This window comes from Eriocheir sinensis, unplaced genomic scaffold, assembly GCF_024679095.1.
Source record: "Eriocheir sinensis breed Jianghai 21 unplaced genomic scaffold, ASM2467909v1 Scaffold353, whole genome shotgun sequence".
Lineage (NCBI taxonomy): Eukaryota > Metazoa > Arthropoda > Malacostraca > Decapoda > Varunidae > Eriocheir > Eriocheir sinensis.
This window is the reverse complement of record NW_026111669.1, coordinates 302,501-327,787: the sequence shown is the minus strand read 5'-3', so window position 1 is coordinate 327,787 and position 25,287 is coordinate 302,501. Positions and strand designations below refer to the sequence as shown.

General features: G+C 46.3%; 1 protein-coding gene across 1 annotated transcript in view; it reads right to left on the bottom strand.

Moving 5' to 3' along the window:
- Nucleotides 1–3,889: 3,889 nt before the first annotated feature.
- Nucleotides 3,890–25,287, bottom strand: part of LOC126991877 (RNA-binding protein 25-like) — a gene marked incomplete at its 5' end in the record, with an annotated part of 21,697 nt that continues 299 nt past the window's right edge. The window contains 3 exons of the mRNA XM_050850522.1: nt 3,890–3,907; nt 14,745–14,930; nt 25,132–25,214. Coding sequence (XP_050706479.1) covers nt 3,890–3,907; nt 14,745–14,930; nt 25,132–25,214 — 287 coding nt within the window. The remainder of the gene's footprint in view (nt 3,908–14,744; nt 14,931–25,131; nt 25,215–25,287) is intronic.

Below are 25,287 nucleotides of genomic sequence, written 5' to 3'. Positions count from 1 at the left end.
ACTCTTTGTAGGGAGCTTGACGTGGAGTTCCTAAACGCATGGGACAATTTCTATGGACAAAATGAGCTCTTTCACAGGGACGGATTGCACCTTTCTCCCATCGGGGCAGCCAGACTCGGAAGGCTCCTCAACGAAGCAGTGCGTGTCATCCGAACAAAAAACGAGTCACGGCCACGTCCCTCCACCCCGCCGGTGTAAATAGACGCCGTGCATCACAACAAACCCGTAACCGTGATCCCGCAAGTACCACCACCTCTATTACCAAGCCTCTAGATAACTTAAAAATCCTTAGTTTCAATGCGCGTAGCCTAAGAAACAAATTTGATGAACTGAGATGTCTTGCTTTAACAGAACATTTTGACATAATTGCTATAACCGAAACATTTATCGACACCACAAATATTGATTTAAGTTCCGAATACAACATAGATGGCTACAGACTCTTCAACAAAGATCGTGTAAACCGTAGAGGCGGTGGCGTCGCCCTTTATGTCAAAAGCTATTTGCAACCCACTGACAAAACACCGGGAAACTGTAACGTTGAACATTTGTGCGTGCGAGTAAACATTGCAAAAGTCAACCTAAATATATCTGTCACCTACAGACCTCCCGGGCAATCACTCGATGACGACCTTGAAATGTACAGCGTCTTAAGGCAGTCACTTAATAACAGCGACTCAATTATATTAGGAGACTTTAACCTCCCCCATATCGACTGGGCGACACTGTCAGGTACAGAAGGCGAGTCACATAGAATGATCGAATTTCTAGAAGAAAATTATCAAAGCCAAATGGTTTCTGAGCCAACTCGACAAAATAATATACTCGACCTTGTTATAACAACCCAAGATAACCTAGTCAGTAGTGTCACGGTAGGAGAACACCTCGGTTCTTGCGATCATAAATTAGTGCGCGTCGACATTAAAGCTCAATCATCAGTGACTGAAAATAAAGTAAAGGTGCCCAATTTCAAAAGAGCTTACTTCGTAGAAATCCGACAAAAACTAACAGAAATACAACTATCAGATGACGGCAACGTAGAGGAAGCCTGGCTAAGCTTTAAAAATCACTTACTCACTCAGCAGAACACATTCGTCCCCTTGTGCGAGAAGCGAATTAACACTAATAAAAGCCCACCGTGGTTTAATAGCGAAATTAAACAATCAGTCAATGAGAGAAAATTGTTTTACAGGTTAAAGAAAGAACAAAGCACGCCCGAAAACATTAGACTTTATAATGATGCCAGGCGACGAGTAAAAAGACTAGTAGGTCAGGCAAAGCGTAGATACGAAGAAAATATTGCAGCCAACAGTAAAAATAATCCGAAATCTTTCTTCAGTTACATAAACAACAGAAAGGCGATCAAAAGTGGTATTGGACCTTTAACAAACAGCGACGGTGCACTAGTGACTGACAGCCAACACATTGCAAACCTCTTAAACAATTACTTTTCCTCGGTGTTTAATACTAACAGTCTTCCTCTCGCTACCACCAACACCAGTACTATTGTAAATCTCGAGCATGCATTGCCTAATTTTGAAATAACAACCGATGAAGTCCTTAAAGCTCTCCATTCACTGAAAACAAATCACAGTCCTGGACCTGCCAAAGTATATCCAACTCTGCTGAAAGAAACAAAGCGAAATACTCTCTCCTCTCACAACCGTATTCAATATGTCCTTGCGACAAGGCATCGTCCCTTCAGATTGGAAAAAGGCTAACGTGACACCGATTTTCAAGAAAGGAGACAAAAAAGTACCAGGTAATTACAGGCCCATTAGTCTAACATCGGTTGTAGGTAAGCTACTTGAGAGCATAATTAGAGACAAAATTGTGAGTTACCTTGAAAGCCACTCATTGATTGGGGACTCACAACATGGCTTCCGAAACAAAAGATCCTGCCTATCAAACCTATTAACCTTTTATAACGACCTCTTCACTGTTTATGACGTAACCAAATCACTGGACGTAGTCTATCTTGATTTCCAGAAAGCGTTTGATAAAGTCCCGCATCATAAATTACTTTACAAATTAAAGCAAATAGGTATTGACGGTCAAGTAAACCAATGGATCGCGAATTGGTTGAGCAACAGACAACAAAGAGTAGTGATTGACGGATTTAACTCAGAGTGGGCGCCTGTCACTAGTGGCGTCCCTCAGGGCTCGGTCCTTGGCCCAGTGCTCTTCATTATTTACATCAACGACGTGGATGTTGGACTCAATAACCGCATTAGTAAATTTGCAGACGACACAAAGATTGGCAACTCGGTTCTCACTGACGAAGACAGGCAAAGCCTCCAAGAGGATTTGCACAAAATTTCAGCTTGGTCGGATAGATGGGAGATGCCCTTTAACGTAGACAAGTGCCAGGTCCTTCAAGTTGGAACGAGGAATAAGAAGTTCGAATACGAAATGCGCGGCGTTAAACTCAAAAGCGTTCAATGCGTCAAAGACTTGGGGGTCAAAATCGCGTCAAACCTCAAATTCTCACAGCAATGCATCGATGCAGCAAATAAAGCGAACAGAATGTTGGGCTTCATTAAAAAGAAACTTTGTATTCAAGAATAAAGATGTAATACTCCGCTCTACAACAGTTTAGTCAGACCCACTTGGAATATGCGGTACAGTTTTGGTCTCCCCACCATGCAAAGGATATTGCTAAATTAGAAGGTGTTCAGCGTCGGGCAACGAAAATGATCCCTTCCTTGCGCAACAAATCCTACGAAGAAAGGCTTTCTACCCTTAACATGTTCTCTCTCGAAACGTCGCCTCCGAGGAAAACTGATCGAATGTTTTAAAATACTTAATGGTTTCACGAATGTAGACAGATCAACATTGTTTATGATCGATGACACTTTGCGCACGAGGAACAATGGCGTAAAACTCAGATGTAGGCAAGTAAATTCAGACTGCACCAAATTTTTCTTCACCAACGTTGTAGTGCGAGAATGGAATAAGCTTCCACCGTCAGTGGTCCAGTGTAACACGATTGACTCCTTCAAAAATAAGCTCGACCGTCACTTCCTTCAACTTAATATCAACTAGAGTGGAAATGCAACGTTTTGGAGTCTTCTGATTAATGTAAAATCACTTAGGTTTAAGGACAGACCACCAAGTCTGGACCATGGGGTCTGTGTGGTCTGATTTTCTATGTAAATCTATGTAAATCTCTCTCTCTCTCTCTCTCTCTCTCTCTGTCGTCAGGTAACCTTCAGATTCGTTTCACCTCAGCCTTCATCCTTCCCTCAAGCTGCCCGGGACGCTGGGAGGACGGAGATAAATCTTCCTCCTCCTCCTCCTCCTCCTCCTCCTCCTCCTCCTCCTCTTCCTCCTATACCTATATACGCGGAACAATACCCGGCTTCGTCCCATTCATCTAGGCATTCCCTCTTCCCTATCCTCCTCCTCCTCCTCCTCCTCCTCCTCCTGTATCTCCCACATTCCTGGCGGGCGTGACCAGGCGGCGATGCGCTATGGACTACGGGCTGACAAATGTGGCGACGAACGTGGATTTATGTGGTTTCGGTGGATGGTCTTCGGGGCCTTATGGGGCGACGCTGATTTTTGAGGCCCCGACACCCCCGCGCAGGAGGCCGAGGCGAGGGGCGCGGCGTCACTCCATCCCCTTAGTCGCCCATTTGTTGTCACGGTGATGCTGCCTCGTGTGGGCGTCCTGGTGATGATGGGTGGAGGAGTGGAAGATTAGGGATGGAGGGCGTTGAGGGTAGTGATGGGGATTGTTGGGGACTGTGTGGAGAAGTGGATGTAGCTGGGGACATTGGAGTTTGTGGGATGAAAGAGGGTTGAGGGATGAAGAGTGGGTGGAGTTTGGGATCCTGGGAGTTTGAGGGATGAAAAAGTTGATGGTAGTGATGGGGACAGCTGGGCACTATATGAAGGTTTGGATCTGGGGATGTGAGAGAGATGAAAGAGTTGAGGGTAGGGGTGGGGGACGGCTGAGGACTGTATAAAGGAGTGGGGGAAGTTAAGTACGTGGAACTTCTTTAAGGGGTGGAAGTTGTGGGTAGTGATAGGAATGGTCTGAGACTGTAGAAATGGAATAAGGTTTGTTTATATTTTCCTGTCCCTCTCGTCTCCTTTATTCCCTGCTCTTTTTTTCTCCTTAACTACCCATCAGTATATCAGTCTCCTTGCATTTTTTTTTACCTTCCCTCTCCATTCCTCTTCCTCGTAGTCCTCTCTTCCTTCCCTTCTTTACTCTCTCCTGAAAGTATCCATCAGTCTCTCAGTATATCTTTCCATTCTCTTTATATTGTGTCTCCCACCGTTTTTTTATTCTCCTGATTATAATCCACCGCACTACCTCATTGTTCCGCTGTATGCAGGTCTCAGAGAAGAAGTTTAGAGGATCGAAGGAAATAACTTGGGTATTTAAGAAAAGTTATGATAAATACGTGAATAAGAGAGTTATCTGGAGACGTTGTGAGGAGAGTTTTATCCAGGTCTATGAGTCGAAGTTTAGAGGATAGGAGGAAATAATTTGGGTGTTAAGAAAAGTTATGATAAATACGTGAATAGGAGAGTTATTTAGGGACGTTGTGTGGAGAGTTTTATCCAGGTCTATGAGTTTAAGTTTAGAGGATAGGAAGAAATAATTTGGGTGTTAAGAAAAGTTATGATAAACACGTGAATAAGAGAGTTATCCGGAGACGTTGTGTGGAAACTTTTGATGTTTGTTGTGGGGAAAGTACACGTCATCCACCTCTTTTTTTTTTACAATATAATGACACGATCAGAAATTTAATAAAAGAATAAAAGGAAAATCGCTCACAACACGAAGCTTTTACAACACATGCATTAATTTCTTTTTGCGTCATGTGTTTCATAAAGGAAAAGTGCGAAGTGGCGCCCAGCATATTGTATTCCATTGCAGGGAGTGAAATATTGCACGTCAGGTGTAATTGGTTTCTCTCTTTTGACCATTTTTCCGTGTAATTGTTCCCTAAACACACGCGCCGGCAAGGGAGGTCGGCAAGTGTTATTCCACGGCGCGAAAACACTGGTGCAGGCGCGGGGCATCACTCACCCCGCCGCGCCGCTATTTTTCTTACTTTAGAAAGAGTAAGTGTAACAGATTATGCGACCCCGACCCCCTTCCCCCCAACACCCCCAGTCCCCCTTCCTACCTTCCCCCGCTCCCCTGTTCCCCCCTCGCCTTGCCCCTCAACACCCAACTCCCCTGCTTCCCGCCACTTCCCCAGTCACTCCTGTCCCCCTTCCCCCAACATACCCTGTCCCCCTTCCTACCTTCCCCCGCTCCCCTGTTCCCCCCTCGCCTTGCCCCTCAACAGCGATATTAGGTGGGGTTAGATACACGGGAGCTTAGGGTCAAAGGAGCTGCCTAGTACAGGTCTACCGGCCTCTTGTAGACTCCTGCGTTCTTATGTTCTTATGTTCTTAACTCCCAACTCCCCTGCTTCCCGCCACTCCCCCAACCACCTCCACCCCCCAGCTCCCAGCCCCTCCCTTTCCACCTACGCAACCATGAGTGTACTGATGGAAAACAAGGCTGAAGAGGGACTGTGTGTGTGTGTGTGTGTGTGTGTGTGTGTGTGTGTGTTAGCGCGCTGTTCTATGCATTCACACACACACAAACACAAACATTCACAGCATCAACAACAGTCAAACACACACACACAAAAAAAAAAATACAGACAGAGGACAGCTGGATTAATGGTATGTCAGAGAGAGAGAGAGAGAGAGAGAGAGAGAGAGAGAGAGAGAGAGAGAGAGAGAGAGAGAGAGAGAGAAAGGGGGAGGGCAGGAGTGTGAACGGTGCTCACAGGGATTAGTAGGCTGTGGCTGCTGGTTATCTATTGCTATTATTGGCGTGGACGAACCCGGAGGAGAGGAGAGAGAGGGAGGGAAGGAAAGGAGGGGAGAAGGAGGAGGAGGAGGAGGAGGAGGGGGAATCGCGCTCTCTGAAATGAACGAGAGAAAAGCGTGATGGTTGTTGGAAGGGAGGAGGAGGAGGAGGAGGAAAAGGAGGAGGATGAGGGGGAGGTACATTATGGGGGGGGGGGGTAGTTGACGGATGAAACTTTTCTGGGATTAAAACACCCCCACGGGAATATTGCCTTATAGGGAGACGCCAATGAATGGAGGAAAGGGAGAGGGAGGGAGGGAAGGGAGGGGAATGGATGGCCCCCTACCTCTCTCCCTCCGTCTCATTCTCTCCCCTTCCCTCTCTCTTTCTCTCCTCTCTCTCGCTCTGGACGTAAGGAAAAGGATGTACAGTGAAAGGAAAATAAAGGGAGGGAGAAGGGCGGGGAAGGGTGAAGTCAGGAGGAAAAGTTGGTAAAGGATCGAGTCATGGAGTCACCCACCGGAAAGGGAGGAAGAAAGGGAGAGCAAACAGGGGGCGAAGGGATGCTGGGGGAAGGGAGGAGGAGAGGAGAGGAAGGGGGGGCAGAGGAAGGAGGGGATGGACGAGGCGGCACGTATACGGTTAGCCAATAATGTAAACCCTAACTAAACCACGTGAGGAAATATGAAAACTCTGCTGAACACACTCCGTTGACAAATAGCAACATTCAGTCTCTCTAATTATCGTTCATTCTCTTCTTGGTCTCTCAAAAGGTAGTACATACTTTTTTACCACTTTGATCACGGAGTCTTTCTTAGGGTATTGAGATGGGTCTTTTTTTAACGGTCCTGAGCCTATGAAGAAATATGAAAACTGTAATAAAATACCTCATTGACAGATAACAGCGTCCAGTGCCTCTAGTTAACGTTCATTCTCTGTTCGGTCGGTGGTACATACTTTTTTGGCCAGCGGGACCATGGCGCCTTTCTTTGGGTATTGAGATGAAGCTTTTTTCACGTCCCGTCGCTCCTGGATCCCCGGCGTGAAGGAATATGATAGCCAGCCCTCACGCTCCACAGGACAGCCCGCCGCGCCCTCCGTCCCTGTCCCTCCCTCAGACCCTCACTTACTCCTTCCTCTCATACCGTTGATCCTTCCCTCCCTCGCCTCCCGATCCTACAGCCCTTCCCAACTTTGAACTCCCTTCTCTCGCTGATTCCTTCCTTCCTTCATACTCTTCATCATTCCCTCAGAGGTTTTAGATTTTGGAAAATATAATCAATTTCTTTTACTGTTTATTTTGCTAGCTTGTTGTCCTTTTCCTTGTTTTTTTCTCTTCTTCCACATCTGGATTAAGGTTTGTTTATTTTTTTCCTGTTCCTCTCGTCTCCTTTATCCTGTCATCATTCCCTGCTCTTTTTTTTCTCCTTAACTATACATCACTATATCAATCTCTTTGTATTTTCTATTTTACCTTCGTCTCTCCATTCCTCTTCCTCTAATAATCCTCTCTTTGTTCCCTGGTTTACTCTCTCCCATAGTGTCCATCAGGCTTAGTATCATTTTCCTTTTTTTCATACTCTGCCTCCCATCGTTTCCAATTCCCCTGATAATCCACCACACTACCTCATTCTTTCTTTCCTCGTTCCCTAATTGTCCCGCTGTATCCACATTCTCCATAAAATCCTTCTATACTCCCTCGCCTTTTATTTACTGTTCACTGTTTGTGGGATAGTCCACCTCATTGCCGCATTTCTTTCTCGTTTCCTCTCCACCGTGCCGACGTGTTCTAACTCTTTATATTAGAATCATGTTTTGCTTTCCCTTATACCTTTTTTTTATTACTGAATCTTCTCTTCCTTATTTTTAGTTTGCGTGTTCGTCCTCCTTCGTGTTAGTTTTTTCTGATTTTTATTTTGTCTCTCCGTTCTCGTCATTCTTCAGGTAAGCCATTCACCTCATTTTCGTCATTCTTCAGGTAAACCATTCTCCTCATTTTCGTCATTCTTCAGGTAAGCCATTCACCTCATTTTCGTCATTCTTTAGGTAAACCATTCTCCTCATTTTCGTCATTCTTCAGGTAAGCCATTCTCCTCATTTTCGTCATTCTTCAGGTAAGCCATTCACCTCATTTTCGTCATTCTTCAGGTAAGCCATTAACCTCATTTTCGTCATTCTTCAGGTAAACCATTCTCCTCATTTTCGTCATTCTTCAGGTAAACCATTCTCCTCATTTTCGTCATTCTTTAGGTAAGCCATTCACCTCATTTTCGTCATTCTTCAGGTAAGCCATTCTCCTCATTTTCGTCATTCTTCAGGTAAACCATTCACCTCATTTTCGTCATTCTTCAGGTAAGCCATTCTCCTCATTTTCGTCATTCTTCAGGTAAGCCATTCACCTCATTTCCTCATTCTTAAGGTAAACCATTCACCTCATTTTCGTCATTCTTCAGGTAAGCCATTCACCTCATTTCCTCATTCTTAAGGTAAACCATTCACCTCATTTTCGTCATTCTTCAGGTAAGCCATTCTCCTAATTTTCGTCATTCTTCAGGTAAGCCATTCACCTCATTTCCTCATTCTTAAGGTAAGCCATTCACCTCATTTTCCTCATTCCTTAGGTAAGCCATTCACCTCATTTTCCTCATTCTTTAGGTAAACCATTCACCTCATTTTCCTCATTCTTTAGGTAAGCCATTCACCTCATTTTCCTCATTCTTCAGGTAAGCCATTCACTTCATTTTCCTCATTCTTCAGGTAAGCCATTCACCTCATTTTCCTCATTCTTCAGGTAAGCCATTCACCTCATTTTCCTCATTCTTCAGGTAAGCCATTCACTTCATTTTCCTCATTCTTCAGGTAAGCCATTCACCTCATTTTCCTCATTCTTTAGGTAAGCCATTCACCTCATTTTCCTCATTCTTCAGGTAAGCCATTCACTTCATTTTCCTCATTCTTTAGGTAAGCCATTCACCTCATTTTCCTCATTATTCAGGTAAACCATTCACCTCATTTTCCTCATTCTTCAGGTAAACCATTCACCTCATTTTCCTCATTCTTCAGGTAAGTCATTCACCTCATTTTCGTCATTCTTCACTTCATTTTCTCCATCCTTAAGGTAATCCATTCACTTTTTTTCGTCACTTTCACTCCATTTTCCCCATTCTGTAGGTAGTTAAGCATGCCATTAATTTCACTTTCGTCATTCCTCGCTTATTTTCTCCATTGTTCAGTTGCCGATCACTTAATTTTCGTCATTCTTTACTTCATTATTCCACTTCTTCATGTAAGCTATTCACAGGCCAACCACCCTCTTGCAGACTCCTTACGTTCTTATGTTCTTATGTTCATCAACCTGAAAACATATGCCGTTCTTTTCAATTGCTTTCCATTACCCATTTTCCTTATTCCCCATTCCTTAATACTCTCCACACCTCCTCTCTCCCGCTTCACTACCCTTAATTCTTTCCGTTGCTCCCATTCCACCGATAACTTCCCTAGCCTTTACCGTTCATATTTTCACCCTTCCTCCGATCCACCAACCATTTCCCCCGGTACCCCCCCCCCTCCCCCGCCTCCCTGTTCCCACATTCCTTACATGGCGCGCAGCTTCTCAATACCTCTATAACATTTTTCTTCCGTGCCCTCGCCAACCATCGCTACTTCCTCTTCCTCGTTCCTCTTCCTGCAGTATTTCCACTCCCTAGCAAAGGTAAGGGTGGGGATATACGCTATAGCTGCGCGTGGTCTCGGTGCTCATCTCCGTTGCATTGTACCTTGAGACTTAGAACCTCTTAGAATCTTCAATCTCCTCAGGCATTACTTCAATTTTCGTTTTCTTCATGTGAGATGGAACTTAATCCCGTGACTGCAGATCTCCTACAAGAAGACATCACCAAGCTACAGGAATGGAACAAAAAGTGGCTGCTACAGTTCAGTGAAGAAAAATATAAATTCATGCACCTTGGGAGGGGATATCCAGCACACCAATACCACATGGGAAACACTCCACTATCCACCAGAGGCAGAGAAAGACCTGGGAGTATATTATGTTACCAGGTTACCAGTAAAGGCCAAATCAGTGCCAATCGCAGCGGACGGGTTAACTTTTTTAGGATGTATATTAATATTTTTTTTCGTGTTTTGTATAGCATCCCTGAGTCTCTCTCACGACCTTCCTTTTCCTTTTTTTTATTCATCTGTCGCCCCCATGTCCTCGCCAGCGGATATTTGTGAGTGAATTGCTGCACATCACCACACACAAATAAAAATGATTTATGACTAAAGAATTAAGTCAAGGAGATTGATTTATAAGGGAAAGGTGAAGGGCAGGGGTGGTTGTTACATGGGAGTGGAGCATGGGTGGGTCTTAGCAGGGGAACAGTGGTGGTTGCCTGGTAGAGGAGTACAGGTAAAGTTTGGCAGGGAGGCAGGGGTGATTATTTGGCAGGAGGAGCAGGGATAGAGCTTAGCAGCGGGACATGGATGGTTATTTGGCAGGAGGAGCAGGGATAGAGCTTAGGAAGGGGACATGGATGGTTATTTGGCAAGGTAGCATGAATAAAGTTATGCAGGGGAGACAGGGGTGTTGACTTGACAGGGGGCCATGGGTGAAGCTTGGTAGGGAGAGCAGGGGTGGTGATTTGAAAGGGGTTCATGGGTAAAGCTTGCCTGGAAGGGAGAACATGTGTAGAGCTTGGCAAAGGGGGGGGGGGTCAGGAGGGGGGTTATTTGGCAAAGACAGCATATTAGAGCTTGCTATAGGTGGGCGGGGAGGGGGGGGAGGGGGTACTCGGCAAGTCATCTATTGCTTTTGTTCCGGATATCACTTGGTCTCACACACACACACACACACACACACACACACACACACACACACACACACACACACACACACACACACACACACACACACACACACATATATACATACACACACATCCCCCACACCTATCCCCCACCCCCACTCACCCCCCACCCCCCCCCCACGAGACAGAGACACACGGAGGCTGTCATCTGTTCTCAGGTGATTAATTAACTCGGCCACAGCAGGTGAGCTTCGTCAGGTACCCACGTCCCCGCCAGCCTCCCCCTCGTCGTCGCCCGCGTCGTCAAAGGCGGCCCCATATAAGGGTTAATGTGGTGTCGTTCCGGTCTGGCGTGGCTTGGGATTACGTCACCTGGCCACGTATTAATTAATCCAGGTGGCGCGGACAGGTGCAGGGTCCGGCCTCTCATCAGCCACCTGCCGCGGCCACAAATTGCCTGTGTATTGGTGCCGCGGGTCCTCCGGTGCCCCGTGTCACCAGTGTTGGCTTGAGGTGTTGGGTCCGAGTGTTGTCTCCGTGGCGGCACCCCTGGCAGTATCTTGATTTGTGTTGATTTCCTTTAGCAATGTTTCTCTTTTCCCCCAACTCTATGTATGTCTCACTTCTTTCTTTTCTTCAACGTTTTCTTAACTGCATATAACCTTTCCTACGATGCAATAATCAAATATAGTTGGTGATGACTCCTTGACTCACAGAAAAAGAGTTGAGTGGATAGGGAATACAGGATTACGTAAAGGAGGAAAGCGCGAGGAGGAATAGGAGGAAAAGAAGAAACGGAGGAGGAGGAGGAGGAGGAGGAGGAGGAAGAGGAAGAGAAGGAGGAGCAGGAGAAAGGGGGGAGGGGACGAGTACGAGGATGTCATAATTAAAAGTAGAAACAAAAGTGAAATGAATGCCAATATATCAATGATGATAACGAATGCTAATAATAATAATAATAATAATAATAATAATAATAATAATAATAATAATAATAATAATGAGCATCCCACTAGGTCTTGGCACCAGGTAAGCCAAAGGGTGACTCACGCTCGACTCACCTTTCCACCCACAAAACTTCCTTTCGGCGCCGACTGAACAAATTCCACACACCTTCGCGGCCCTGAGTCACCTTCATTAGCGGCGGCAGGTGAGCGACACGTGGCGGCGCTTAACACCCCTAATGCTTGCCTGCGAGGGCGTTCGTGGTGAAGGACGAGACAGGACGAGTAAATCAGAGCAGCGGCGCCGTCACTCAGCCAGTCACTCACGGCGGGCCCTCTCCCTCCCCCTCCACCAGTTAGTCAGGCAGAGCTCCCCTTCCCCCAGTCAGTCATGGTGCCCGCTTCACAGTCAGTCGCGGGTCAGTTTGTCCAACACTCCATCACTGCCACTTAGTTTCAGGTCAGGTAGGTCCCGCGTCAGTCAGTCAGTCAGTCAATCGCTCACTCTCACTAGTATTTTCAGGTCAGCAGGTTCCGAGTTAGTCAGTCAGTCAATCAGTCAGTAGGTTAGTCACTCCGTCTCTGCCACTCACATTCAGGTCAATCAGGTTCAGTGCCAGTTAGTCAGTCTGTTAGTCAATCACTCACTCGGTAACTGTCACTCAAAGATTTAGGTCAGTCATGCATAATCAGTAAGTCTGTCAATCATTCATGTATTTGATTTTTCTTCTGTCTGAGTTTATAGTTTATTTTTGTCTCGTTTATGTAGAAAAAGAAGAAAAAGAAGAAGGCACTCACGGTCTTAAGTCAGTCAGCCAGTCAGTCAGTCATTTAGTTAGTCAGGCATGTTTCTTTTTTTTTTTGTATATTTATTTATATGTTTTTAATTTATTTAATTTATTTATTTATTCATCTTTTTATTTTGAGTGTGTGCATTAACATTTTCTTGTCGCATTCGAGTCGAGGAGGAAAACAAGAAATAAAGGAAAAATAAAAAGAGGGAGTGAGTCGCCTCGCTCGGATGTCCGTGTCTGTCTGTTGGTAGGACGTCGTGGCGTGTTTTCCTCCCTTGATTTCCTCTCAGTTTGATTTTCCTCGATGGTGACGTGACGCTCCAATCCTTTTTTTTTTTTTTTTGCTTCCTGTAGTGACTCGCTGCTTTCCCTGTTTGTTTTTTATCTCCTTTTCCATTTCCTTTTATTTTCATTTTGTGCTTGTTTATATTTATATATTCTCTTGTTTTTATTTACATTTTCTATTAGCTTTTCTTTAATTTCCTCATTTCTTTTCATTTATATTTTCCCATTTTTTATTTACATTTTCCCAGTTGTTTTCATCTCTATTTTCCACTTATTTTTATATCCTTTTTTCTCTGTTTGTTTTTATTTATATTCTCCGTTACTTTTCATCTCCATTTCCCATTTGTTTTTATTTGCGACACCATTTACATTTTCTAGCTGTATTTGTTTTTTCTCCCATTTGTTATAATTCACATTTTCCATTCGTTTTTTTCTTCATTTTTCATCTGTTTCTATTTCCCTGTGCTCAAGATCTTTTGCCATTTAGACTCTTCAGTTCTCATTTCTTTACTATTCTCTTTGTTTTCTCAATGTTTATTTCCCCATTATCAAACTATTTCTTATATGCCTTTCCAATTTAAGTTATCTTCTGTTTATTTTCAAGCTTTTTTTTTCCTTTACTACTACTACTACTACTACTACTACTACTACTACTACTTCTGCTACTACTACTAACTACTACTACTACTACTACTACTACTTCTGCTACTACTACTAACTACTACTACTACTACTACTACTACTACTTCTGCTACTACTACTAACTACCACTACTACTACTACTACTACTACTACTACTATACTACTGCTACTACTACTACAACTACTACTACTACTACTACTACTACTACTACTACTACTACTACTACTTCTACTACTACTACTACTACTACTGTCTTCCTTTTATATATTTTGTTCCTATTTTTTCAGCTATTCTTTGTTCGTCCTTTCCGTTTTATTCTCTCCTTCATTTTCATATTCTTTCATCTCTTTATCTGTCTCCTCCCCATTATTTTCCCCCTTCCCAACCCATCCCCGTTTTTTCTTTTCCCTCACCTATATTTTTCCTCCCTCGCCTCTTCCTGTCCTATCGTTCTTTCGTCATACTCAAGCGTGCTTTTCCTCTTACATTTCTCTCTTCAATATTCTTTTTTTTTTGGTCTTCACTATATGCATATTCTCCAAATTTCCTCCCTTCTTGTTCCTTCACTTCTCTCCCCTTTCCTTTCATTTTTTCCCTTTTCGTTCCTTTCATTCCCTTTCCAATTCTATCCCTTTTCATCCCATCCCGTCCCTTGCTTCCCATCCTCTTAACTCCCTTCTCATCCCCTCCCTTCCCCTCCCTTTCCTCCCTTATCTTTCTCCTTCTTTCCTTTCCCTACTCACTTCTCTTTTCTTTCTTTCCCTTCCCTTCCCTTTCCTTCTTTTCCCTTCCCTTCCCTTCCCTTAAATTTTCCTTCCCTTCCTTTCTCTTCATTTCCCTTACATCATATTTGTTGCCATCCCTTTCCTCCCCTTCCTTCCCTTCCCACCCCCTCCTTACCCTACCCTACCCTACCCAACTCTACCTTACCCTACTCTACCCTTCCCTTCCCTTCCCTTCCCTTCCCCACCCTACCTTACACCACCCTACCCCACCCTACCCCACCCTACCTTCCCTTCCCATCCCTTCCTTCCCTGTCACACGTTGAGGTTGTCCACATGTCACCTTTCTGGGACCACTTTTAGTTTGGTTATCATTGCTCTTGTGGGTATTTTTTGCTCGTGTACGTGTGTGTGTGTGTGTGTGTGTGTGTGTGTGTGTGTGTGTGTGTGTGTGTGTGTGTGAGTGTAAGTGTGTGTGTGAGAGTGTAAGTGTGTGTGAGTGAGTGTAAGTGTGTGTGTGTTTGTGTTTGTGTGTGTGTGTTTTTGTGTGTGTGTGTGGAGAGAGAGAGAGAGAGAGAGCATGAGGGTGGTCCAGGGTATCGTTCACCCTCTCAGTAGTAATCAAGCTCCTCTATTTAACCCTCGTGTCTCTCTCTCTCTCTCTCTCTCTCTCTCTCTCTCTCTCTCTCTCTCTCTCTCTCTCTCTCTCTCTCTCTCTCTCTCTCTCTCTCTCTCTCTCTCTCTCTCTCTCTCTCTCTCTCTCTCTCTCTCTCTCTCTCTCTCTCTCTCTCTCTCTCTCTCTCTCTCTCTCTCTCTCTCTCTCTCGTATCTTTTCTTCCCTCTCCCTTTCACGCAGCTCCCTTCCACCCTCCCTTTCTACACCCTCTTTCTCTCCCTTCCGTTCTTCCTCACCCCTGTCACTCTTCTCCCTCCCTCCCTTCACGCTACTCCCTGATCTTTCTCCCTTCTTTGATCGGGAAATTGAGGGGTGAAGGCAATGGGGAAGGGAGAGAGAGGAGGGAAAGGGAGAAAGAGGGAACAGGATGAAGGGTGAAGAGGGGTGAAGGGGGTTGAAAGGGAGAGTAGTGTAAGCAGGATTTCGAAAGAGGAGTAAAGGGGAGGCTTGTTTTGGGGGGTGGCGGAAGGTATGGGGTGAAGGGAGCGAAGGGGTGAAGGGGTGAAGGAGGATAAGGGATGGGATGAGACAGGAAGACGGATGCTGAGGAGGATTCTGACATGAAAACAACAACAACAGCAGCAACAACAATAACACTACTACTACTACTACTACTACTACTACGACTACTACTACGACTACTACCAATAATAACAATACAAATAATGATATCAATTCGTCAAGTAAGAAAAAGTAACTAGTAATTTATTGTAACAGGAGGAGATTCGAGTCTATTAAAGAGATTCACCCGGTTTTTACTCCTCTAAGATTTTATCATCACAAGAAAAAGAGCAAAAACAGGGAACGGAAGCTTCTTTGTGACAGGGTCTGTAATTATTATGAAGCGACTCTACAAAACACCACAGCGGGGAAGAAGAGTACCCAGGAAGCGAGATAGAGGGAAGAAAAAACGGTATGGCGATGGTGGTTTATTGCGGTGGTAGTAGTAGTAGTAGATAATAGTAGTAGTAGTAGTAGTAGTAGTAGTAGTAGTAGTAGTAGTAGTAGTAAAAATCATCGCAGTCATTGTTCTTTTCCTTGTCATTGATGCTGTTGTTACTATCCTATTGTTACTGTGTATCTGTAGAGTATTAGTTTAAGAGTACTCATTAGTCCGTTACCGAATAGTAGTTAATGTTTAGTTAATATAGTATGGGGAGGATAATTAAAAGGGGAAGGGATAGTTGATGATAATACGGAAGGAAGATTTGAAGGAGGAGGGAATAGTTGATATGAGAATAGGACTTAAGGAAGGGAGTTGACATAAAAGGGAAACGAGAATGCAGACGAGGGAGGAGGAAAAGGAGGAGGAGGAGATGAAGAGGGAAGAGGGAGGGAAGTTAATGAACGAGGTAGATATAAATAAAAAGTGTCACGGAGCAGATGGCGATAGACGGATCAAAGCACAGGGGGAGGAGCGCCGTCACACCATCGTTGCCAGAATATCGTACTCAGAGCCTCCTATTTACCGTTTTTTGTGCCATAGCAATTGTCAAAAAGCACCAATAATTAACCATTTTAACGATAACTATATATGAAGGCAGTTATTGGGATCAAGGAGGCAGTTTTGGGGTCGGAAATCGGGAAACATAGGAGGCTGTGTACGACAATCTGGCACCGTTGCGTCACACCTGTGCCTCATAATCACCTGCGCCTCTGTCATCAGCCTCCCCCTCCCCCCTCACCTGCCAAAAGCGCTGCACACCCATCACCATGCCCCTCCCCCCCTCTCCGTCCCACCTGGACCTCATACCCGCGCCTCTGATATTAGCCTCACTCTCTCTTTCTCTTGTCAAAGCGCCGCTCCTACCCTCCCATCATCTCCCCACCTCCCCATCACTTACCCTCCACTTCCCTCTCACCTCCCCATCACCTCCCTATCACCTCCCCATTACCCACCCCATTACCTACCCATCACCTCCCCATCACCTCCCCATCACCGTCACCTCCCTATCACCTCCCCATTACCTCCCTATCACCTCCCGATCACCTCCCTATCACCTCCCCAACCCCTCCCCCTCCCCCCCATCAAGGCCCTTCACTAGTATTTTTAAACATTGGCGCACGAGTGAAGATTTTATTATTTTCTTTTTTTTCTTCCTTTTTTTTTTTACATTATTGGTTTAAAGTCCCGTCTGTCTTGAGAGTGGGCGTGTTGTGTTTGTCCCAGGGTGAGCCGCGCCCTCGCTCCCCCCCTTCGTCCCTGTCCCCCTACCCCCCCCTCCGTGAGGGGCCGCGACGAAATTTACATGTAATGACACCAATCTGTCTCTCCTTTTCACAGCTGTTGGCACCTTCAGGAGGAGGGGGAAGGAGGAAAGGAGGAAGATTGAAGGGTCGAGGGAGGATAGGGAGGAAGGAGAGGAAGAGGGAAGGCTGTTTAGGAGGATAAATAATGTCAAACAAGCTGGAAATGTTTTATACACACACACACACACACACACACACACACACACACACACACACACACACACACACACACACACACACACACATTGCCCATAACAGTATTTCCATTCTCACTTCATATAGACGCATATTTTTGGCTCATCCTTTAAATCAAGTCACTCCTCTCACCCACACTTGCTCCTCCTCCCCTCCCCTTCCATCCCTTTTCACTCCTCTCCCTCACCACTCCTTGCCAGACTTCGCTCCTTTCTCCCCGTCACTTCCTCCCTCTCTCCCTCCCTCCTTTAACACTTAACAGATTTACTTCTCATCTCCTTTTCCTCTTCCCTTGCCTCTTCCTCCTCCTCCTCCTCCTCTTCTCTTCTTCCTCCTCCCTTTCCCCTCTTTCAAACCTCACATCTTCCCTTTTATCATCCTTTCCTCTTCTTCGTCTTCCTTCTTCGTCCTCCTCCTCTCCTCCTTCCTTTCTTCCTCCTCCCCTTTCCCCTCTTTCAAACCTCACATCTTCCCTTCTATCATCCTTTCCTCTTCTCCGTCTTCCTTCTTCGTCCTCCTCCTCGTCCTCTTCCTCCTCGTCCTCCTCCGCTTCCTCCTCCTCCTCTCTTTCACTTGACACCCTCCTCCCCCCTTCCTCCCTCATGCCTTTAATTGGTGAGGTCAGCACATAAAGCACGTGTTATGGCTGACCTTGACCAAGTGTGTGACCCTTCCCATAAGATCTCGCCCTTATACGGTGCCCGCTCACACCCACGCACCGCCATCACTGTCCTGACATTCACATCACCGCCACCACCACCACCACCACCACCACCACCACCACTCCACCACCACCACCATCACTACCACCACCACTACCACCACCACCACCACCACCACCACTACCACCACCACCATCACCACCACCCTCACTACCATCCCCTCACCCCCTCACACACACATCCTCACCTACCAAAATACCCTCCTCCTCCCACCCTTTCCTTGCTCCTTAATCTCTCAGGGAACGACAAGGAAGACCAAAGAGGGACAGAAACAGGCACAGGAACAGCATGAATCAGGGCAGCGGCGGGGGGGGTGGGGGGGGGGAGGGGGAGGAACATCTGCAGCACTGTGGGAGCCTCAAGGTCAGGGCAGAGAAGAAGGGTGTCATCAGCGACCAGTGTTTTGCGTTCCTTCTTCATTTTTGTATAATTTTTCTTTTTCCTTTTTTTATTGTGGTCTTTCCTTCTTCCCTTTTCTCCTACTCCATCTTTCCCTTCCTCAACACTTTATAGATTTACTTCTCTCCTCCTCCTCCTCCTCCTCCTCCTTTACCTCTTCCCTTTACTTCCTCGTCCTCCTCCTCCTTCCCTTCCTCTCCCTCCTCATTTTTCCCTTCTGTCTCCTTATTACCTCACATCCTTCCCTACTCCCTTCTTCTACAGCTTCCTTTATTCCTCCTCCTTCTTTTTCTCCTCCTTTCACCCAGTCACTTCGCTCCATCTCTCCCTTCCTCACTCATCTCCTTTTCCTCTTTCCTTTCCTCCTCCTGCTCCTTCCCTTCCTCTCCTTCCTCCGCCTCATTTTCCCCCTCCTTCTGTTTTCCTTTTTTTCCTCTGTGATCCTTGCTTCCCTTTTCCAGCAGCGTCAGACTCTCGGCTTATCTAGATGATGCTCGCTCAGGCTTGGGAGAGGAGAGGAGAGGGAGTGAATAACCTCTTGGCGCTGCACGGCCCTAAAAGCAGTGTCAGTATTAGCTTTATTGCTGGTATTATTAACTTCAGGCGCATAAATGGAGTTTGAAATTTATGAGGTACAAGTAATAATAGCCTCACGATGCGCCCCGGCCATTAAAAGCAGTGTTAGAATTAGTTTTATCATTGGTGAAATTAGCTTCTGTGCACGAGTGAATGGCCCGGCGATTCATGGACCACGAGCAAGGGTAACTTCATGTCCCCTCCCCTCCAGGCCATTAAAGGCTGTGTTAATACTAGTTTTATTATGAGGAGTATAAGCTTGGTATTCTTAGATGCTTCCGCCTTTCTCATCAACTATTTCCAACTGCCAAAATGAAGATCAGTTGGATTCTAATGAGTTTTTAGGTTCATGGTACAGAAGAAGTATCATCTATCACCAGGGTAATAAAACTACCCCTGGAAATGAACAAAACATCCATGAAAGCCTTGTCAAATATCTGTGCATGAGAGACGAAGTGTTTAAGAATTTGGTCTTAGCCTTGTCAGCATGAGTTACGGTTCAAGAAGTGGAAGAGGAATAAAGGGCGTGTAGAGTGGGCGGCCATAAAGGGTCAGGTAGTGGTTGGTGGTGTACTCGCGGCCCCAAAGCAACGCAATCCATTAAGTTCTCGAGGTGATGTAATAGTCTCCTCTTGAACGGGTTTTATTGAGTTCGAGGGGCAGGGGAGGAAGCAAGTGGCTGGCAGGGGGCGGCACGGGGTCACCTGCCACAGGAGAGGTGGGACAGGCAGGGGAATGGGGCCAGCAGGTACTGGCGGGTCGGGGTGCTGCGCCGCCCTCCACCAGGTGTGGCCGGGCACGCGGGCGACACTGTGCAGGCGCCGCGTGTTGCACCAGTCAGGATGAGGCGCGTCTGGCGGGGCCCTGCTGGAGGCGCGGCGCCGTGTATGGCCGCGACGCTGCAGGTAATTGGCGTGAGGAATGGCCGAAGGGGAGCAGGTCTCTGTGGCTTGTGTCGGTCTGAAGGAACGGCTTCATGCTATAACGAAGAGCCCATTCCGGCCCGTCAGCCATTCCATCATAGAGTCAGCCAGGCACCTCATGACCCCTCCTTAACAACGTACTCACCACCTGGCTCTGGGACGCTGCTCTCCTCCCCGTTTAACTTTAGAATGTATGGTAGTTTATGCCTCCACGTCTTCGTACCTGACATTTCCGCCATCAAATTATCCTCAAGTCTATGATGCGTAACGATCCTCCGTCACGGCCACTCCCGCTGGGCCGCCACGTCGCTGCCTCGTTTCGACATCCCACAAAGTTTTCTCCTCATTTACATGTACCGCGGCCCACCCTGGCCTCCCTCTAATCACCAGACACATAAATACCCCATAACTCACCGGCACTCACTGTCGCCTCTTCACTGAGTCCTCATTACAAGGGACTTAAGGTTCGCGCCATTCATTTCGAGGAGGTTTACTGCCGCATCTTGCAGCCTCCTTGACGGTACGGAAGTCATTGTGTATAGTCGTTTCAATGTTTTAATGCTTCCTTCCTTGCCCGTAACTGTTTCCTTGTGCGTCCCAGAACAGTCTCGAGTTATAGTGGTCGTTGTTATTATTATTACGGTGATGATGGAATACGAGGAACATACGAGTACACGGCTAGGTATAGGATTGGCTGGGTTGGGTGGTAGTTGTGGTTATTGGGATTGTTCTGGTTATTCTCATTATTACTGTTCTGGTTTTTGGGATTGTTCTGGAGAGATTTGGTTGGAAAAGGTTAGGTTGGGCTGGGTGGTATTAGTCGTAATTATGATTATTCTGGTCGTGGTGCTTTTGGTAGAGTGAAGCTTCATGCTAAAGTGGCTGCAGGTGCGTACCAAAGGCAGATGCAGGGAAATTGGTGCTTCCAGATAGTGAGATAAGCGAGACGTCTGTGCCTCACAGAATCGAGTTGTTTTGGTGTTTTGTGTTTGTGTGTGTGTGTGTGTGTGTGTGTGTGTGTGTGTGTGTGTGTGTGTGTGTGTGTGTGTGTGTGTGTGTCTGTGTGTGTGTGTGTGTGTGTGTGTGTGTGTGTGTGTGTGTGTGTGTGTGTGTGTGTGTGTGTGTGTGTGTGTGTTGATGAAATAATTGGTGCTATGATTATTGGTTTTATGATTTATTGGTCATATAAAACCAATAGAGGTTCTTGGTGTGTCTATATTTGATGAAGCATGGACTTGTTAATTTGTTTACTTTTATCCTCTACCATAACAAGCTACAGAATGAGGCAACACACACACACACACACACACACAGACACACACACACACACACACACACACACACACACACACACACACACACACACACACACACACACCAATCATCACCACCAACTCAATATACCCACAGATAACAGCCTTCCGCCTCCCCTCCCCTACTCCTTCTCTCCCTTCCTTCCTCCTCCCTCCTACCTTTCTCTTCTCTCTCCTTCCTTCCTCCTCCTTCTTCCATTGCTCCCATGCTCTTCCTTCCTCCTACCTCCAACTCTTGCCTTTCCTTTCCTTCTCCCTCCTACTCTTTTCCCCCTTCTCTTCCTCCTCCCTTTAACCTTACATCTCTCTTCTGTATTCTCCCCCTTTAACTCCTTCCCCTCCTCTGCTCTTGTCATCTCCTTCCTACTCTTTCCCCTTCCATTCCTTCCCCTTCCTTCCTCTTCTCCTCCCCTTCCTATTCCTTCCTCCCTCCATTTCTCTCCTTCCTTCCTCCTTCCCTCCCTTGCACTCCCCACCCCCCCATCTCATCCGTAGCATCACTTACGTGTCCCATGATAACCTCTGCGACCTCAGCCCCGTCACCCCGATCCCTCCCCCAAGCGACCCCTCTAACCAGTTTCACTTCCTGACCCCTGGCCTCAGGAGACCCACATTATTAGCCCATAGACAAGGGGTCATCCGAAAAAGGTCATCCGAGAGGGTCATCCGAGAGGCTTAAAGACAGAATATGAAGGCTCATCCACGCTCCCCTTGTTAGCTTGTCATCGTCACACTGTCTGCACCATCTTTATCTGTATGTCGTTTTATTTTTTGGTTTATCGTTTATTGGATTTTTTTTTTATTGATTTTCGTGATATTTTTTTCTTTTTCCTCATCCGCTTCTTTTTCCTCCTCTTCTCCTCCTTCTCCTGTTCACTTGTATTCGTTTGTATATTTTACTTTTCATTCAACTTCACCTTTACTGTATCATTCTCCTTTTCTCTTTCTATTTCTTCTTCATTTTCCTTTCCCTCCTCCATCTTCTTTTCCTTCTCCTCCTGTCCCATCTCCTTCTCATTCTCCATTTCCTTCTTTTCCATTTTTGATTCGTTCACCTCTATATCCTCCTCCATCCCTTTTCTCCTCTTCTTTTCCTTCTCCTCCTTCTCCTTTCCATCTTCTCCTCCTTTTCATTCCTCTCCATCTCCATCCATATCTCATTCTCCATTTCCTTCTACTCCATTTCTTTATTTTCCTTCTGTCTCCATGTCCTCCCTCCATCCCCTTTCCTCCTCTTTCTTTTCCCTCTTCTCCTCCCTTCTCCTTTCCTTCTTCTCCATCTTCATTTCCATCTTCTCCTTTTCTATCTCCTCTCTCATCTCCATCCCTTAATCCTCCCGTCTTTCTTCTTCCATCTCCCTCTTCTTCCTTTTTCTTTCTTCTCTCCATTTTCTGTTTCCTTCTGTCTCCCCATATCCTCTTCCATCCCTTCTCCTCCTTTTTTTTTTCCTTTCTCCTCCTTCTCCTTTCCCTTCTTCTCCCTCCTTTTCATTCTCTCTCCATTTCCATCCTTTCTCCCTCAAATACTCCTCTTTTCATCTCCTCTCCTCCTCCTCCTCGTCTTCCATAAGTGGCTCAAGACTTTGCATCAATCCGATCCCTCTCTGCCTCACCACTGCCTGCCCTTGCCTTCTGCCTCGCTCATTCCTTCACCACCTCTTACCTGCATCACCTCCCCTTTATTACCCATCCTCACCTCCTTCTCCCACCCCCTTCCCTCATTACCTCCCTACCTGCCTGCGCTTCACATTTCACTGCCTTCCTCTTCCCTTCGCCCCAGTTTCACTGTTTTCCTCTCCCCACCTGCCCCAGATTCCTCATTACCTGCCCTATACTGCCTCGCTCACCTGTGTTATCTCCTTCAGTCCCTCCCTCACCTCTCCTCTCCTTTCTCTTGCTCTCGATCTGCTGTTCTCTGTCTCTGTCTGTCTGTCTGTGTGTGTGTGTGTGTGTGTCTGTGTGTTTGTGTGTGTGTGTGTGTGTAGAGGCAAACCTGATAACACTCTTTCCCCTCAAATGTCGCCGGGCGGGGAGGCGGTGCGCGAGGGGAAGGAAAAGGGAAGGAAGGGATGCCAGGTGTGTCTGTGTGTGTGTGTGTGTGTGTGTGTGTGTGTGTGTGAGTGCCTCGAAGGAGTGGTCTACACCTTGCCTAATGGGATATGTAAACAGGTAAGGAGAGGTGAGGGAAAAGGAAAGGTATAAAGGTAGAAAAAGCTATATGAACAGGAAGAGAAGGTAAGGTAGGTAGAGTAGAACGAGGAACGTAAACAGAAAGGAAGAGGTGAAGGGAAGGAGAGGAAAAGCAGAGGATGAGATGTGAGGGGAAGAGGAAATGAGGTATGTAATGAGGAATAAAGGGAGGGGAAGGTAAGGTAGAGGAGAGATGAGGGGAATAGGAGCTAACATAGGTAAGTAGAGACGAGGATGGGGGAAGGTGAGGTAGAGGATGAGAGGTTAGGGAAAGGGTAGGTAGAGGGAAAGGAAGGAGATGTGAAGGGAAAAGGAGATAAGTTAGAGAAATTGAGGTTAAGGGAGAGGAAGGTAGGGAATCGAAGGTGAGGGAAATGAAGGGTGAAGGAAGGGCAGCGCAGGGGAGATCTTAGGGGAGGGGAAGGTAAGGTAAGGGAGCGTAGGTGAGGGAAAGGTAGGCAGGGAAGCGCAGGTGAGAGGAAGGTTAAGGTAGGTGAGTTTAAGGGTAAGGATAGGTAGGCTGGCGTAGGTAAAGGGAAGGCAAGGTGAGAATATGAGGAGGGAGGCGGGTGGGGGAGCGTAAATTGAGGAGGTAAGAGTGAGAAGGAGTAGGTGAGCTAAGGTTGGATGAGAATATGGGGAGGGAGGCGAGGTGGGGGGCGTAGGTGAGGAGGAAAGGTCGGAAGAGTGGGTGGTAGAAGGTTAGGTAGAGAATGGGGAGAGAGTCGGTGAGGTGAGGAAAGGTAGGTGGGCGAAGGTTGGGTGAGAATGGGGAGAGGAGACAGGTGGGGGAGCACCGGTGGGGAGGTGAGTGGAAGAGTAGGTGGGGAGACTGGGTTGGTGGGGAATATGAGGAGAGGGGCGGTGGGGAGCGTGGGTGGGGGTGGGGTACAGGGAAGGTGCTGGGTGAAGGTTGGGTGAGAATATGGGGAGAGGAGGCAGAGCCAGGGGAGCGTGGTATGAGGGAGGGAGGGTAAGGAGGTGAAGTGGGCTAAGGTTGGTGGAATACAGGGGAGGGCGGGTGGGGAGGCAATGGGTGGGGAGGAGGATGGGAGTAGGTGAGGGTGGAGTTAGGTGGGGAGAGGTGGGGTGGGCTGTGGTGGTCACCTCTATTTGTTTCTTTTCTTTCTTAGTATTTCCTTTCCTTCCTTCTTTCTTCTATTCTTTCTTTTTTCTCATTCATTCTCTCTGTTTCACTTCATTTATTCATTTATTTATTTGTTTCTATTTCTTTCTTTCCACTAATCCACCTTTCCTTCTCCCCCTCATTTAATTTATAGGTAAGATGCTTCACTGTGGAAGGAAAATTATTACTCAGCCAGCTGCCCCCCACTACCTCTCCCCTACTCTATTCCCTTCATCTGATATCCTTGTCTTCTTTTGGCTCCTCTTGTTTCCTCTCCCACCCTCCAATATCTTCTCTCTGTCTCCATACTCTATTTAGTTCCTCTTCCTCTACCTCTGTTCTTTCCACCATCTTCATCATCTTCCATTTTCTTTCTATTTTCTTCAAGCTTACGTCTTTTTCATTTTTTTGCGCCTTGTTTGTATTAGTAACTCTTTCCCCTTCGTCTTTTTTTTTTTTTTTTAATATTTTATTTCCGCCTCTTCCACTCTATCTTCAATCCCTTCCTTCAGCTTTCTTTCTCGTGTTTTTCTCTCCACATCCTTCTTCGTCTTTTTCCTACCTCATTTTCTTCCTCTGAGTTCTTAATTTTCCTGTCACTATTTCTCCTTGTCCTCGTCCTCCTCCTCCTATCCTCTCATTCCCTCGTCCTCTTCTATCCTCATCCACCCTTACATTCTTCTTTTCACTTGCAATCTTCTTAATTGTTGCTTTATTTCCCTTACCCATTTACATTACCTCATCACTTCCACTGCCTCTCTCTCTCTCTCTCTCTCTCTCTCTCTCTCTCTCTCTCTCTCTCTCTCTCTCTCTCTCTCTCTCTCTCTCTCTCTCTCTCTCTCTCTCTCTCTCTCTCTCTCTCTCTCTCTCTCTCTCTCTCTCTCTCTCTCTCTC